The sequence below is a fragment of the Anguilla rostrata genome, chromosome 6, assembly GCF_018555375.3.
Source record: "Anguilla rostrata isolate EN2019 chromosome 6, ASM1855537v3, whole genome shotgun sequence".
Classification (NCBI taxonomy): Eukaryota; Metazoa; Chordata; class Actinopteri; order Anguilliformes; family Anguillidae; genus Anguilla; species Anguilla rostrata.
In genome coordinates this window covers 36,689,096-36,702,785 of record NC_057938.1, presented here as the reverse complement: position 1 = coordinate 36,702,785, position 13,690 = coordinate 36,689,096, and the positions used below count along the sequence as shown (strand labels likewise).

General features: G+C 40.0%; 1 protein-coding gene across 1 annotated transcript in view; it reads right to left on the bottom strand.

Annotated features, from left to right (window-relative positions):
* The window catches only part of LOC135257049 (potassium voltage-gated channel subfamily H member 5-like), a 94,644-nt gene extending 82,134 nt beyond the window's left edge, over positions 1-12,510 (bottom strand). Inside the window, exons 1-2 of the mRNA XM_064339448.1 lie at positions 12,240-12,510; positions 2,037-2,160 (exon numbers count right to left, since the gene is read on the bottom strand). Of these exons, the coding sequence (XP_064195518.1) occupies positions 2,037-2,160; positions 12,240-12,312 (197 nt within the window). The 5' untranslated portion in view covers positions 12,313-12,510. The remainder of the gene's footprint in view (positions 1-2,036; positions 2,161-12,239) is intronic.
* Positions 12,511-13,690: the final 1,180 nt, after the last annotated feature.

Below are 13,690 nucleotides of genomic sequence, written 5' to 3'. Positions count from 1 at the left end.
AGAACAGCAACAACATCATAGAGATTCATTGAAGCCTGGTGCCGGCACCAAATCGGCGTCAGCGAATCACTGCTGCGGTGTCGAACACCACCGCTTCCCCATGCAACTTCTCCAGTGCTACAACAGACATCAAACTGGGAGTTCCTCCAAAAAGAACTGGGTATTCAATTAAGCACATCTGGCTGCACTGCAACGGAAATGATGCATATCTATATTCGAAAATAGTGCAGTTCCTCCTTTTCTGCTAAATGACTCATCCCATTTTTGGGAACTGCAACTGGGAACTGCAATTCATTTCGTCGTGTGAGTGGGCATGGTGCCAGTTTTGCTTCCTTAAGCACCAAAATCATGGCCTCAACCCTTCATCCTCAGCGCTGAGATCTAGGGACAGTACAATTACCCAGAATGCCACACAAATTAGCCTGTGTTTCACCAGACTACTCCATCCAGACTATAAAACAAAGTGATCTTCAGGAAGAAAGGCTATGGCAGGATTCATTCCACTAGGCTTTCCTGTGTCTAAAAATGACAGAGCACATCCAGAATATGGCCCAAATTCATAGCTTATGTTCTTCACCTGACAGCAAGTTAAGATTTAATGAGAGAGTGAGAGAACAAGAAGCAGATGAAAAGAGCTTAATGCGATGCAGTGGAGAATGCTTGTATTTCAGGGACATTTCTGGAATAACAGAGAAATTTGGCTCTCTGAAATAGAATGTTCTCTCTCCGCCTTCTTCTTTTCAATTGTTCTGTCACTTTCCTGCTCTCCCGTTCCAGAACCGCCAAAAAAAAAAAAAAAAAAACTCGCGCACAGTTTAATAATTTTACTTAGGAACCCGGACGACGATTCCCAGGAGTCTCCATGGCAACGACAGCCTGTCGGCCTCAGTGTGCAATCGACTTTTGTGTTGAGCAAACGCCAGACGGAGCATATTTTTGGTGGCATCACTGAGTCAGTTGAGACAGGTGGACTGCAGTTCTGGCCACCTGTAGAGGGGCTGTCGATCCAGCTATTGTCACCATGACGAACATGATGGGTTCGGGCTGGGCCTCACTGCAGGAACATGGGGTGAGGGGGTTGCATTTGAACAAAGGGCTTCACTGGCCCAGCCAGATTTTAACCCTGTGAAGAATTGGTCTTTTGTATGTTTATTTATTTATTTTTAATTCAAAGTCAGAACTCCATTGCTTTCCATTTATTGCCAGTAGTAATGGTTACATCAGCATCAGAATGTTAAATTAACAACTGTATTTGTAATCTCACACCTTAAAGAGTTAAAAGCCTCTGACTCATTTATATCGCATTTAACACATTTTTTAAACATGCTTTCAAACATACAAAACTATTTCAACCTGTATTACTTAATTATGCAATGTTTATTGTCTTTAGTCTGCTGTATTTCTTTATTTTATCAATATGTTTATTGTGTAAAGCTTTTATTGTGTACCATGTAAAAAAAATGTGCTCTTCAAATAAAGTTATTAAATGAAGTTAAGAGTATGAGAGGAGAAAACATCCCCTGGAAAGAAATAATGCTCCCTCTCCCCTCACCTCCCTGCTGACGGTTAAGGTGGTAGGAAGATAGATAAGCAGGTGAACAGTTTTGGCCTGATCTGTAGCTGATCCTTTTCTGCCAACAAAAACCAACCACAAGCTCTCCAATTATAGTTAATTCCACCTTAAGCACCAAAACCTGACATTCCTAAGTAGGTTGCTATTGTTTTTCATGGTGGTGGTGCTGTGAGCCATGTAAGCGCATGATGATAGCGGTGGCGTGAATGTCTTATCCATACGCACTGGTCGTGGAACAGGGATTGTTTGTTACACATAATGGAGAGCATTTATGATTAGGGACAGCAAATCAGCCCATTGACAGCAGGGTCATAATTAAAACTGAAAGTGGTGCTTTCAAAACACAGTGGCATATCCTACTGCCATAACCATCAGAAAAAAAGAATAAAAAGTACCCAACCACATGCTAGCTTTACACCATTTGGCATTAAGGTGGAGAGTGGAGAGGAGGCGGTTCTCTTACCTACAAGTGCTGCTCTTCTGCATGACTTCGGCCCTGTGGTACCCAGAGAGCTTACAGAATCCGTCATTACTGTACACTACAGGCCACTCCACAATCTGCGCATTGCCCAGGAGAAAGCTGGTTTCTGGGCCATAAAAAAAGAACAAAAAATGACTTCACAATAATGTAAATCTGTACCATTACACAATACAGTACAGCTTTGTTTAACCCAAAGAAGCAACTGTAGAACTTTCGAACAAATCAGAAGGAAACACATTTTTCTCCAAGGACTACCAGTAAGGCCAGGAATCTTGTGCAAAGAGAGATTCAAACAAAAGGTTTTTCTGGATGTTTCACCAATTAATACTTTTCATAATAGAATGGAATAGAATAGAATAGAACTTGATTTGTCCCAGGGAAACTTCAGGTGAATTTGCCAGCTTACGAGAAATTTAATGAACAGTTTACATAAATTACATTAAGAATTCAATGACAGAAATTGCATTTTAGATATTCCTAAATTACATTACTATTACCCTACAAATTGAAAATTACGAATTCTGCAAGTACTACAAGAATTACATAGAACTAAATCACTAAACACTGAAATACATTTTGCATTACACTAAAACAGGGTTACAACTAAATTAGTTAAATTAAACATATGACAATAATGCGCTGTGTCATTGATGAGGCAAACATCTTGGCACAAAGCTACTTTGTTTCTTGTTTTAAAGGATATGGGCCACAGCCTTCTTTGTGATTGTAAGAATTCTCAAACCAATGATTCAGAAGATATGAGGCAAAGACCATTATACATTCTCCTTCCTTGACTGCACACTCCTCATAAAGCTGTTTCATGGTTCTTTGCTGTCTCGCTATGATCTTACTACTCAGTAAATGTCACCATCTAGTCTCCAGCTTAGTTTGTCTTATGTTATTTAGAGAGACAAACCAGACTGAAGGTCAGTGTTGATTCAATGAAGCAGGTGTAAAATGCTTGCATTAGTGACTGATTGACAATCAATTTCCTGAGTTTCCACAGTAAGAACAGTCTTGATTGACAAATGAGATGCACATGATGACAACTGGCTCCAAAGGTCAGTGTGCTGTCTATAATGGTTCCCAGATATTTAAACTCCTCTACTCTTTCTATTGTTTTTGCTCCAATAGTAAGGTGTCTCAGGGAGGATAATGTTCTTCTAAAAGTCCATGTTTCCAGTTCCACACTGCATCATACTAAGTGTGGCTTCAGTCAAACCCAGTACACAGTTTGTTAGAATAAGCAAACAAGGGAAAAAACAGACCATCCAAAAGGACATCACTGAACCTTTGATTATTAAAAATAATAATAATAATTAAAGTAGTGTTCACAATGCCTTTCTATTAAACATTATTCCCCTAGTGTAATAAGAAGCTTCCTCTTCTCACATCAGTTCTCCATGCAGGAAGGCAGGTACCAGGCCTGGGAAACCGCAGAGCGGATGACACAGCAGCTACTGAACGCAGATGGACCAGGCTGGACTCTGAGACCAGTACCGCTCCTTTCCCAGCTCAGTCACAGAGATTCCAGTACAGTTACAGGAAGTGAAGTACGCAGAGAGCACAGTCAGTTGCAATCCACTCAAGCCACACAGCACCCCCACTGCCACTCTCAGAAAATTGAATGTAAGCATTAACATATGAAAGACCTTGAGCCTTGAGTCCATTTCTCATCCAGAAAGAGTTTTAAATTGTATAATTCATGAATAATTTATTATTATTATTATTATTATTATTATTATTATTATTATTGCGGTTGTTGTTATGATGATGATGATGACAATGATTATTATAATTACTATTATTATTTATGTATATCCACAGCACACACATACCACTATAAATATGGCACATACATTCATATACCATATAGTGTGTAGAATAGTATTATACTACGCATATTCCACAGGTCTGTGTAGCATTACATAGTTATGTAGCATTACCTTCCTAGCATTAATGCAGGGGCAGAAGGCACACGCTCTGAGCGCCGAAGTGAATGATCATCACGTGTTCTAAAAGGGCAGTCAGGGCCGCTCTGAATATCACCAGGCTTTTTGTGAGGCAGCGTTGCGCTGAACACTCACTCAGCACACCTCCTCGCGGCAAGATGAGCCCAAACAGAAGCTCATTGTGAGAGGGGATGTGAATAGGCACATATTGCTTTGGGTGAAAGACGCAAACCCACATCGATCGTCCGCCGACGTGCTCTCATGCCCACGTGCGACGCGCCACAGCTGGTTGGCACGCCTCTGAAAGGAGGTTGTGGAGTCGGCGCGGACTGTTTGTTTGCCATCTTGCCACCTCGAGTGCACTGGAAAAAGCATAGCCCAGGTGGGCGCTCTGTTTCTTACATGCTAAAAGGTCACCCAGGCCAGAAACGGGCAAAAGAGGAGAGTTAACAGTAGGTGTACACGTATCAAGCCCCCACCAAGCCGTATGGATAGCTGGTCCTGCATCAGCTATTTTTGGTGTGTTCCGAAGCATTTTTTTTTTCTCGGGCACACGTCGTCCCACATTTTGTGGGAACTTGGGGTACCTCCAGGAGGTTGCAGGTTTTGACCACTGCTTTGTGGCACTGCCTGTTGTATCCTTGAGGCAAAACGGAAATGCCTAAAAAAATGCCCTGCAGCATTCATACATGGATAAGAACATAAGCTGGGTAAACAATTTGCAATAGCGCCTTTCATACTGGTATTAGTGTGTGTTGTCATTGCCATTAATGTCAGTATTAGCACAAGCATCATTAGCATTTCATTAGTGTCAGCATTAGTATTGTATTAGCATGTCTGTAGGCTGGGAGAGGGGGAATCATCAAGCACTACCACCAAGCAGCAGTATGTGAGCTATCCTCAAAATAGCCCAGCTTTCCAATTCAAATCTTTCTACCTCTGTACTCTCTGCAGCATCAACAGGATGTACACTCGCTCAGTGTCAGCACTGATATCCATTAATCTATCAGAGAGAGGTTATCTATAACAGACGAGCGATTCACACAACAGCCAAAGCCTTTTTCTCTCTTAAACACGCCGCTTGTTTTTTTAGCTCTGGTGGTGAGGCCAACCCAAGCTCATCCATCCGCAGTGTCCAATGGGAGAAATTGAACAGTCGGAGAAATTGAAGTTAATCTGTGCGATGCACATTTGGAAGAGTTCTGGGCAGCAGTGCGGCATAATTGTTTGGGAGCTGGGCCTGCAACTCTGAGGTTGTAGGCTTTATTTCTAGGTGGGGTGTTGTTGTTGTACTCTTGAGCAAAGTACTGAACCTGAATTGCTTCAGTAAATATCCAGCTGTATAAATGGATAGGATGGAATAATAGTGTATCCAAACCTGAGTAGCCTTATTTGTAAATGCACAGATAATGTAATGTGATTTTTTCTGCCTACTTTCTGATCTTCAGCAATGATACTCAGAAAATGAGAAGAGTGGCAAAAGTGAGCTTTGAATGGGAAACTTGTTGCCCATAAAAACATGCATTTTAATAGCTATCCTTAGGCAACTTCTCCAAAGGATGAGACTGGCTGACTAAAAGAATAGAGCACGCAACACACAGCGGCACATACATGACTGTAACTATAAAAGACAGCCTGGATAATGTGTCTCTGTTCGATTCTGTTAAATGAAGTTATATATGTGCCAACACGTGCTGACTGCTCTAGTCTTTTACTCAGTTACCCCTTGGAGAAGTTGCCTGTGTAAGGAAATTCTTTACTGATTATGCTTCTGGCTGTTTTTAGCACCTTCTTTTCTACCCTCCTTTTAGGCTAGCTGGGCTGAGGCATATTGTTTTTCCCTCTTTGCATGCATGTTAATTCATTTTGTGACACATTGATAGACACATTACTTTACAGTACAGACACAGATTGTGTTCTCTCTGGAAACCCCTGGTGTGCAAAGAATGTAAGCTATGTAAATGGCTCTGGATGAAAGTACCTGCTAAGTGGACTAAAATATAATGCAATGTTTTGTCACCATGTGGGTTTCCTCTGGTTACTCTGGTTTCCTCCCACAGTCCAAAGACATGCAAGTACGCTAATTGGAGACTCTAAATTTCCAATATGTATGAGTGTGTGAGTGAATGGTGTGTGTGCCCTGTGATAGGTTGTCGACCAGTCCATGGTATATTCCTGCTTCTCGCCCAATGCACGCTGGGATAGGCTCCAGCGTCCCCCGTGACCCTGACCAGGAATAAGCAGATATAGATAATGGATGGATGGATGGAAGTTTGGTCAGTCCATTCACTTTTAAAACAACCTTAGTGACTTGCTTTGAACTTACAACACTGTCAGCAGGTTCTTTTTTTTTTTTTTTTTGCCAAATTCAAATCTTTTTCTGACTTAGTTTCACCATAAAACTCAGCGGGAGAGTGGGATGCTCAACTTTCAAGCCAAAAACAGTGCCAACCAAGCTCAATATATGAAAGTATTACTAGTATTTACGGCTGAAATAATTTAGCCATGGCTTTATCATAGATATTCTATTTACAGGACATAAATTCACCCCAATGTATTTAACACTGAGAATTCTGTCACTGCCTCTTTCGAAGCTATAAAAGTTATAAAAGCCGCTGCCTCCTTACAAACATGCACATACGGATAAGGAGGCAATAGCTGGCACATCCATAACTAGCACACAAACACCAAAGACTCCCATTACCATTTACAACCTATGCAGAAGTGTGGATATCTGAAGTGTTGCCAAGCTGACAACACTTGCCTACCAGTTACTGGTTTGGTAAATAAATATTTCTGTCAAATCAGAGAACTGCAGAATCAGCATGACTCAAAATATGGCAGGATTGTTTGTTGTATAAATTGACAGCACAAGCTTTGAAAAAGTCCCACTACTCCAAGCCTGGTATGTGAAAATAGAATAATGAGGAGTTGGCTGACTGATGATTCTGTAATTGCTTACAAGATTATAACATTATGCTTTTAATGTCTGTGTGAATTGTGGGCATATGTTAATTACTCACCACGATCGTTTTTGAGTGTGCACATTAGCGATGCCAGGAAATGTCTAAGTCGGATTTATACGGAAATATGACTTGATAAATGAAAACAGGCTTTCCATTATTCAGTGGGTTATTAAATATTCATGGGGGGGGGTAATGTGGTAGTGTGCATGCTTTTTGATGTAGCTTTGCAGCATGGGTAAACAGATTTAAGCAGCCAACTCATCACAAACTAGCACAGGTGCAAAATAAAGCCATTCTCTATTTTACGTCAGAACTTTTTTCCTGATCAGTTCACTCTCTCTCTCCCTTTCCCTCTTTTTTATTTCTCTGTATTTGTATTCAAAATAAGTGAAATGTGTTTAATCTGATCTCCCGTGTCAAGTAATCCATTATATATTCATAAGACTGAAAATGGGAAAGGCATTAAAAATTACTAGAAAATAAGTACATGCTAATACGGGCACCAGTAATAAATCAGTGGTAATCATGGAAGTACCTCTGACTCTGACTGTCTTGCAGGTCTTGCTCTCTCACACTTTCACATACTCTCCTGTTTCCACCGGCTCACTGTTTTGTCAGCTGAATAGTTCATTGTGTGCATTTGTGAATCAAACTTGATCACCATGTTGCATGAGTTCTGAAATGGCAAGCCACCATGGAGGAAACCTGACCCCAGCAAATCGGATTCCCAACAATCCAGCAAGATCACTTACAAAAGACAAACTAAGTTCATTTCCTTGTCATTGAAGGTGATTTCCTTTTAACGAACACAAGACATACTCTCCAGTCTTCTACTAGTGTGGCTTAGGTCTTAACTGTCCTAAACAAAAGCTCAGTGCCAGGCAGCCAGTTGGGTTGTAAACAAAAGGAGGCAAGTCTGAATTACAGATGGGATATCTCCAATGAATCCTTAAACTTATTTACTTAGGAAGAAAAGGGGCTGGATATTGACAGGGTCAAGAAAAAACAAGATATACTGGTTCCTAAATTGAAAATAACTCCCCCAAAAAACAATAATGTAGCTTGTATTGGATTGTAATATTATTGTACAACAGGTAGGCCATTTAAAAACACCAGGTTATTGAATTCTTGGAGAGTGAAAAAAAATATTGAATAGCCCCTCAGTCATCTTGTTTATAAACAACGAGCACACAATGAGAATGTTGCAGGAGAAACCACCCCAAAGAAGGGAGTGATGAAGGTGAAATGGGATATAGCAATAGGGGCCCCAGCGTTTTTCCCCAGAGGGGGGTCAGAGGTCGGTGGGCCTCCTGTGGCTGGCTGAAGAGCACCTGTCGAGGAGTATCAGAAATGTCACCACATGCCTGGCTGGGGTCCCATAGGCTGCTGGGTAGGGCCAGGTGTGTGTGTGTGCGTGTGTGTGGGGGGGAGCAGTGGTGTGATAGCAGTAATTGGATCCGACCAATCCCACTGACTGTGAGAACCAGCGCTTTAGGGCACATGAATCCCCCACAAAGCCTCGCTCTCTGGCTCCCAATGGTGTACCCCCACTGAGCTCCAATCAGATCACCCTCGTGTAGAGAGGACGTAGTCACTTCCGTCACATGGAATCAACTGTGCAGCACTGTTTCTATGTAACACATACTTTCCATAACACACTACATTGTATTCCATGGAGCTAAGGCAAAGGATAAAAAGACTCCACAGAAGGAACTATACAAATAACATTCATAACAGATGTGGAAATTTTACCAGTACATCACTAATCAGATGCTTTTGGTGGTATTTGATTATATTTTAATGAACAAAAATATCTGTGTTTTTCCAAACCATATGCACCAAGGAGAACCCTGCATAAAAAATAATTTATAGTATTAGTTTTCATGAAATTACGATTGGAAAACCTTTGCAACGAGTCATTATTTACAAAGATTTGAAGTTCAATACAGCCCTTGGTGTAAAAAAAACAAAAAAAAAACAGGGTTTCATAATTTGAATATTAAGTTTTGGGGGCAACAGTATATTTGAAAATCAAATGAATCAAGACACATCCATTATTCATTACAAATGTGCACGGCTGTGAATAGTATTTTCCCATAAGCTGTAACTGTAACATCTACAAGACTATAATATTGTGAAAACTAGCACCAATGTACCTCAAGGCACAGAATGGTTCTTTCAGAATGAAAAAAGTGAAACATCTAAGATTCTCAGTCTTCAGTAGTTACTTTTTATTTATTTATTATTTACATACCCATGGACAGCAGTGCTTTCATAAATGACATAAATGTTGCCAAATATAAATGATCGCCCCTTTTTGGTAGTATATTTTATATACGACTATAATAAAAACAAAAACATGGTTTATACAGTACATGGAGGGTATATAAGCATATCCCCGTTTTGTATTATTTATTTGCTTCCACGTTTTAAGTATCCCGCTTTGGGTAAAAACTGGTGACGCCAGCTCCAATTGATTTTTTCATTTTTACCACAGTCCAACCACAAGCAATTCACTCTGTTTTCCATCTCAATTGTCATTTACTCTGACTATTCTGCGTTCTAGTTATCACACTAAAATGTTAAGACAGGTAGGACAACGGAACCCCATCTCTACTCCAGTCCAATGAAATTCAACCATATGATACCACAAGGTCCGTACACAAGCTACGTTTGCGAAAACGGATCCGTACAGTGATGTATTTGCTGCCAGTGTACATTGTATTCATTGTAGGCTATTGTAAACGGTGGGTTTATCACTAGATTGTACCCGGTAGGCTAGTCAACGATACCACGTGGTATGAATGTAATACCGATGTTTGTGCAGGATTTTACTGTGCTCCAGCCACTGGCTCAAAGTGACTGTTAACCCTCGTGCTCCCATCGTAGACTACTGTAATTCTGTAATACTGTAACTGTACAGTGACAAATCATGGTCAGGGAAACAAGCGTGTGTTGTAGGCCTATCCTTGTCAATCAAAATTGAAGCGTCTATTGGTAATTGCCCAATGTCCAAAACCTGACCTCTCCTGGTAAACCAATTCCTTACAGGATACTACGTTATTGAACAATTCTTAGGTCAATTTGTTTTATAGAAATAAAAATAAACAAAGCGGCAATCCTGGCAACAGAACATGCATTTCGTTATTGGAGAATAGTTTGGGAAGTGTAAATCACAAGACCTGAACTATCTATTACTTTAATTAATTACCGCGCGTGCGCGCGCGCACACGCACACTCACACACGACCATGTTAGTGTGGGACGTATTCCATTGTGTTCAGTTAAAACAATTAACGGCAACTTTCCATCAAGCCATTCATCTTGCGCTGATCTTACGATGCAAATAGGCTAAATTAAATATTACCTTTTATTTTAAAATCTTATTGGATATTAACGTATTATTAAAATAGTACCTTATATTTTAAAGTCTTATTTAAAAATTGCATTTGAGATTTTGTATTGTTTCTTTATAGCAGTCATTCTAGCGCTATTGCAAGCATATCTTGCAGATGTTTTGTAGTTGAGCAGAAGTTATCGTGCAGCCTATACAAGATGAAACGTTATATATATAAAGGCATGCCTTGTGTCAAATTCGGCAAAGCTTACGTCTTTTATTTAAATAGCCCTGTGGTATATCACTTCAGCCGACAAGAATAAAGTCCAGCCTACTTAATTTAAATGTCTCGCTTATGCATGACAACAAACTCGATGATGAAAACATAATACTCAAAACATGAATATACCGTTAAATGCTCAATGTTAAGAGTTCAATTAAGGCAGGGGATTTCACAGTGTAAGCTTAACCCTGATGACGATTACATAACTGGTTTACAAGTAGCCCATTACCTGTGCAAATTCCACAGAGAAAAATGATGCCTTTCCTTCTCATATTTATGATCGTTTCCTAAAAACAGCATTTTGCTATGATTGTTGAGATGAATATGAACGTTCTCTCGGTGATGTTCTGAAATTCAGCATCAAACTGGTCAAAGAGAAATGGGAAGTTTAACTTATCTAAATATTCTTTCACTCAAAGTTTTACTTCTGTCCCATTTATACATGAGTCGGACAATGAAAAATATAGTCGTGCTTTGATTTTCTGGTTCATTCAGAGAAATTCACGGCGTCAGTTCAAGGCATTTAAACGGTACAGAATTGAACTGCGATGTGCCCTCAACCATTGCATAAAATCCCATTTGACTAGTCTAGAAGGAGCATATCTATCTATCTATCTATCTATCTATCTATCTATTATAATTATTATTATTATTATTATTATTATTATTATACAGCGGACTATTCGCAAGAATTTTTTTAGTTTATGCACGCATGGTATTAAAAGTGAAAATGAACCTTTTGAACTTTTGAAAGGATTATCAAGGAAGCCTAGTAAAACCACTGGCATTAATATTGACATTGTATCAAACTCTGACTATAGCTGTACCTTGAGTACAAAAGTCGTCAAAATTGACAGGCTGGCACATAATATCTGGCTATTTTAAGACAATGTTGAAATATTGAATACAAAAATATCTAAAATCCGGAATAGAGTAGCCTATTAATAATTTATTAACAGAAGCGTGCATTCAGTTCAATAGGATGTTTAGAAGGTTTTGAAACTTACATGGCCACATACAAACTTCCGATGTGGCTAAATGAATTATATGCAACTAATTATATCTAATAATGACAATAAAGACAAACTGAGCTGGTAGTGTCTATGACAGAGCGTCACTTCAAGCGCCTTCGGTTTTGCTTGTCAATCAACGCCGAGCTCATCAGCAAACCACCGGGATACTGCACATCTGTAGACACCGCATTCATGAAGCAATGGGCGATATACATCCACAAACCGTGAGCATTGAAAACGCTCACAATGAATTTCTCCCCCACCCTCTGAAAGAGAGGAGACGCAGACTCTTGGTCTGTTCATACGAACCAAGAGTTCCAAAAGAAAGCATCGTTCTGATTTCAGCCAGTAATTGCATGTACTTCTCTTTACTTCCTGAGTTTGAACGAGGGATCATCTCTTTTAATTAACTGCGATTGTATCTATAAAGCGTGCAACACTTTTAAACTTTGTAAACAAAACAGAAACTCGAATGCAAGAACCCCCAGGCATGCTACGACACAGGTAAGAGTTCCATCGCTCTGTAATCCGTCCGGACGCAATTAAACAAAACATGGACAAAAATACTCTAATTCAAAATCAATATTTTCCTGCATCACTTCATGTTGTTTAAAACGAGGAGACGGAGTTCTTACCACTAGACCGCCTGACAATATTTTCCAAAAAAGTGTTCTGCGGTGCCACCAGCCCTCTCTTTCCCCCGTGCATTCTGCGGTCAGGCAGTGTTGATCCGGGTCGCAGGCTGTTCTAGAGCTGGTCGTGAAAGTGAAATAGTTGGGATGGGTATCTGTCGGCGGGATGGAGCCGTTCATGGTAACGCTGCGCTGTGGCTAGTCGAGGTTCTCTGTGCTGCTGGCACGAACAGCTCTGCATTCTGCCGGCTCCAGACAGAACGCGCCTGCGCACTGACGCACAAGCGGGGCATCCGAGTGGCATCGGAATTTCTCACCAGACTTGAGGTACCGCGATTGAAGACGAATAAAAGTAGCATATATGGAATAAACATTTCAGTAATTGACGCTCATTCGCTGGTCTTTCAAGATTAAAGTAAAAATCTGAGATGAATGAGTTGATTTCTTAAATTTCACGCTCAGTTTTAGTATGTAATTTTAACCGTTGCATTCTTGCAACATGGTGGTAACATATGTAAAGGGACTGATCCGTGAGTAAACCAAAAGGACCTTTAAACAAGATATGGCAATAGCATTTACAAAACGAATTTGAGGTTAACAAAATAGATTTTCACGAATGACTGTTTATTACATTTTCCCAAAGGCGCTGTAAAACTCGTTGCAATTATTTCCTTCTATTCCCATGAGAGTAGGCTGGAGAGATAGGCTACATTTGGAGTTCAGCTTTAAACAGCTATTACTCGCTTGATGCTATACACGTGGCTTAGTTACAGTCAACGACCGAATTAGGAACCATTCACTAAGCCGTTAATGAGTTACTGTTAGTGTATGCAAATACACAATGTGTAATTAATAATAATATGTATAGCTATTCATGCTGACAACAACAGCAGCAGCAACAAATGTATTATTATTATTATTATTATTATTATTATTATTATTATATGCATTAAAGAAAGAACCTATAAATAGAAAAACGGTGTCTGAGTTTCAAAAAGAATCATAAATAATTCAAAGTTCTGTCCAGCTGAGCTTGTACTGTGGCAATGTGCCATGGCAACAGAAGCTTTCAATGCAGCATTCCGGTGCGTGTTTTTATCAACTGGATATGTCGTGAAAAAGTGATATCTTTGGACCTGCCGGCTGTAGTGACGATTGATAATGAAAATATTGGACACCATCAAGTGGATTTGATGAAGTAATCCAGCACGATAGAAAGAAAGGGCAGGGGCCAGTATGTTAACAGCCGACAAATTGATTTGAAACACATTAAGTGAGAAAGAAAAAAGATACAATACGGCTTGAACGTCGTATTATATTGATTTTCCGTGCTTCTTCTCGTGAAATCAGATTTTGCTTGCGCTGTCTGAAGTGGTTATACTCTCCTGACCCCCTCAAATTCGGTATCGTCACTCTCATTCTACGGGCGGAGGAAGTAGTGTCGGTGTCCGGGG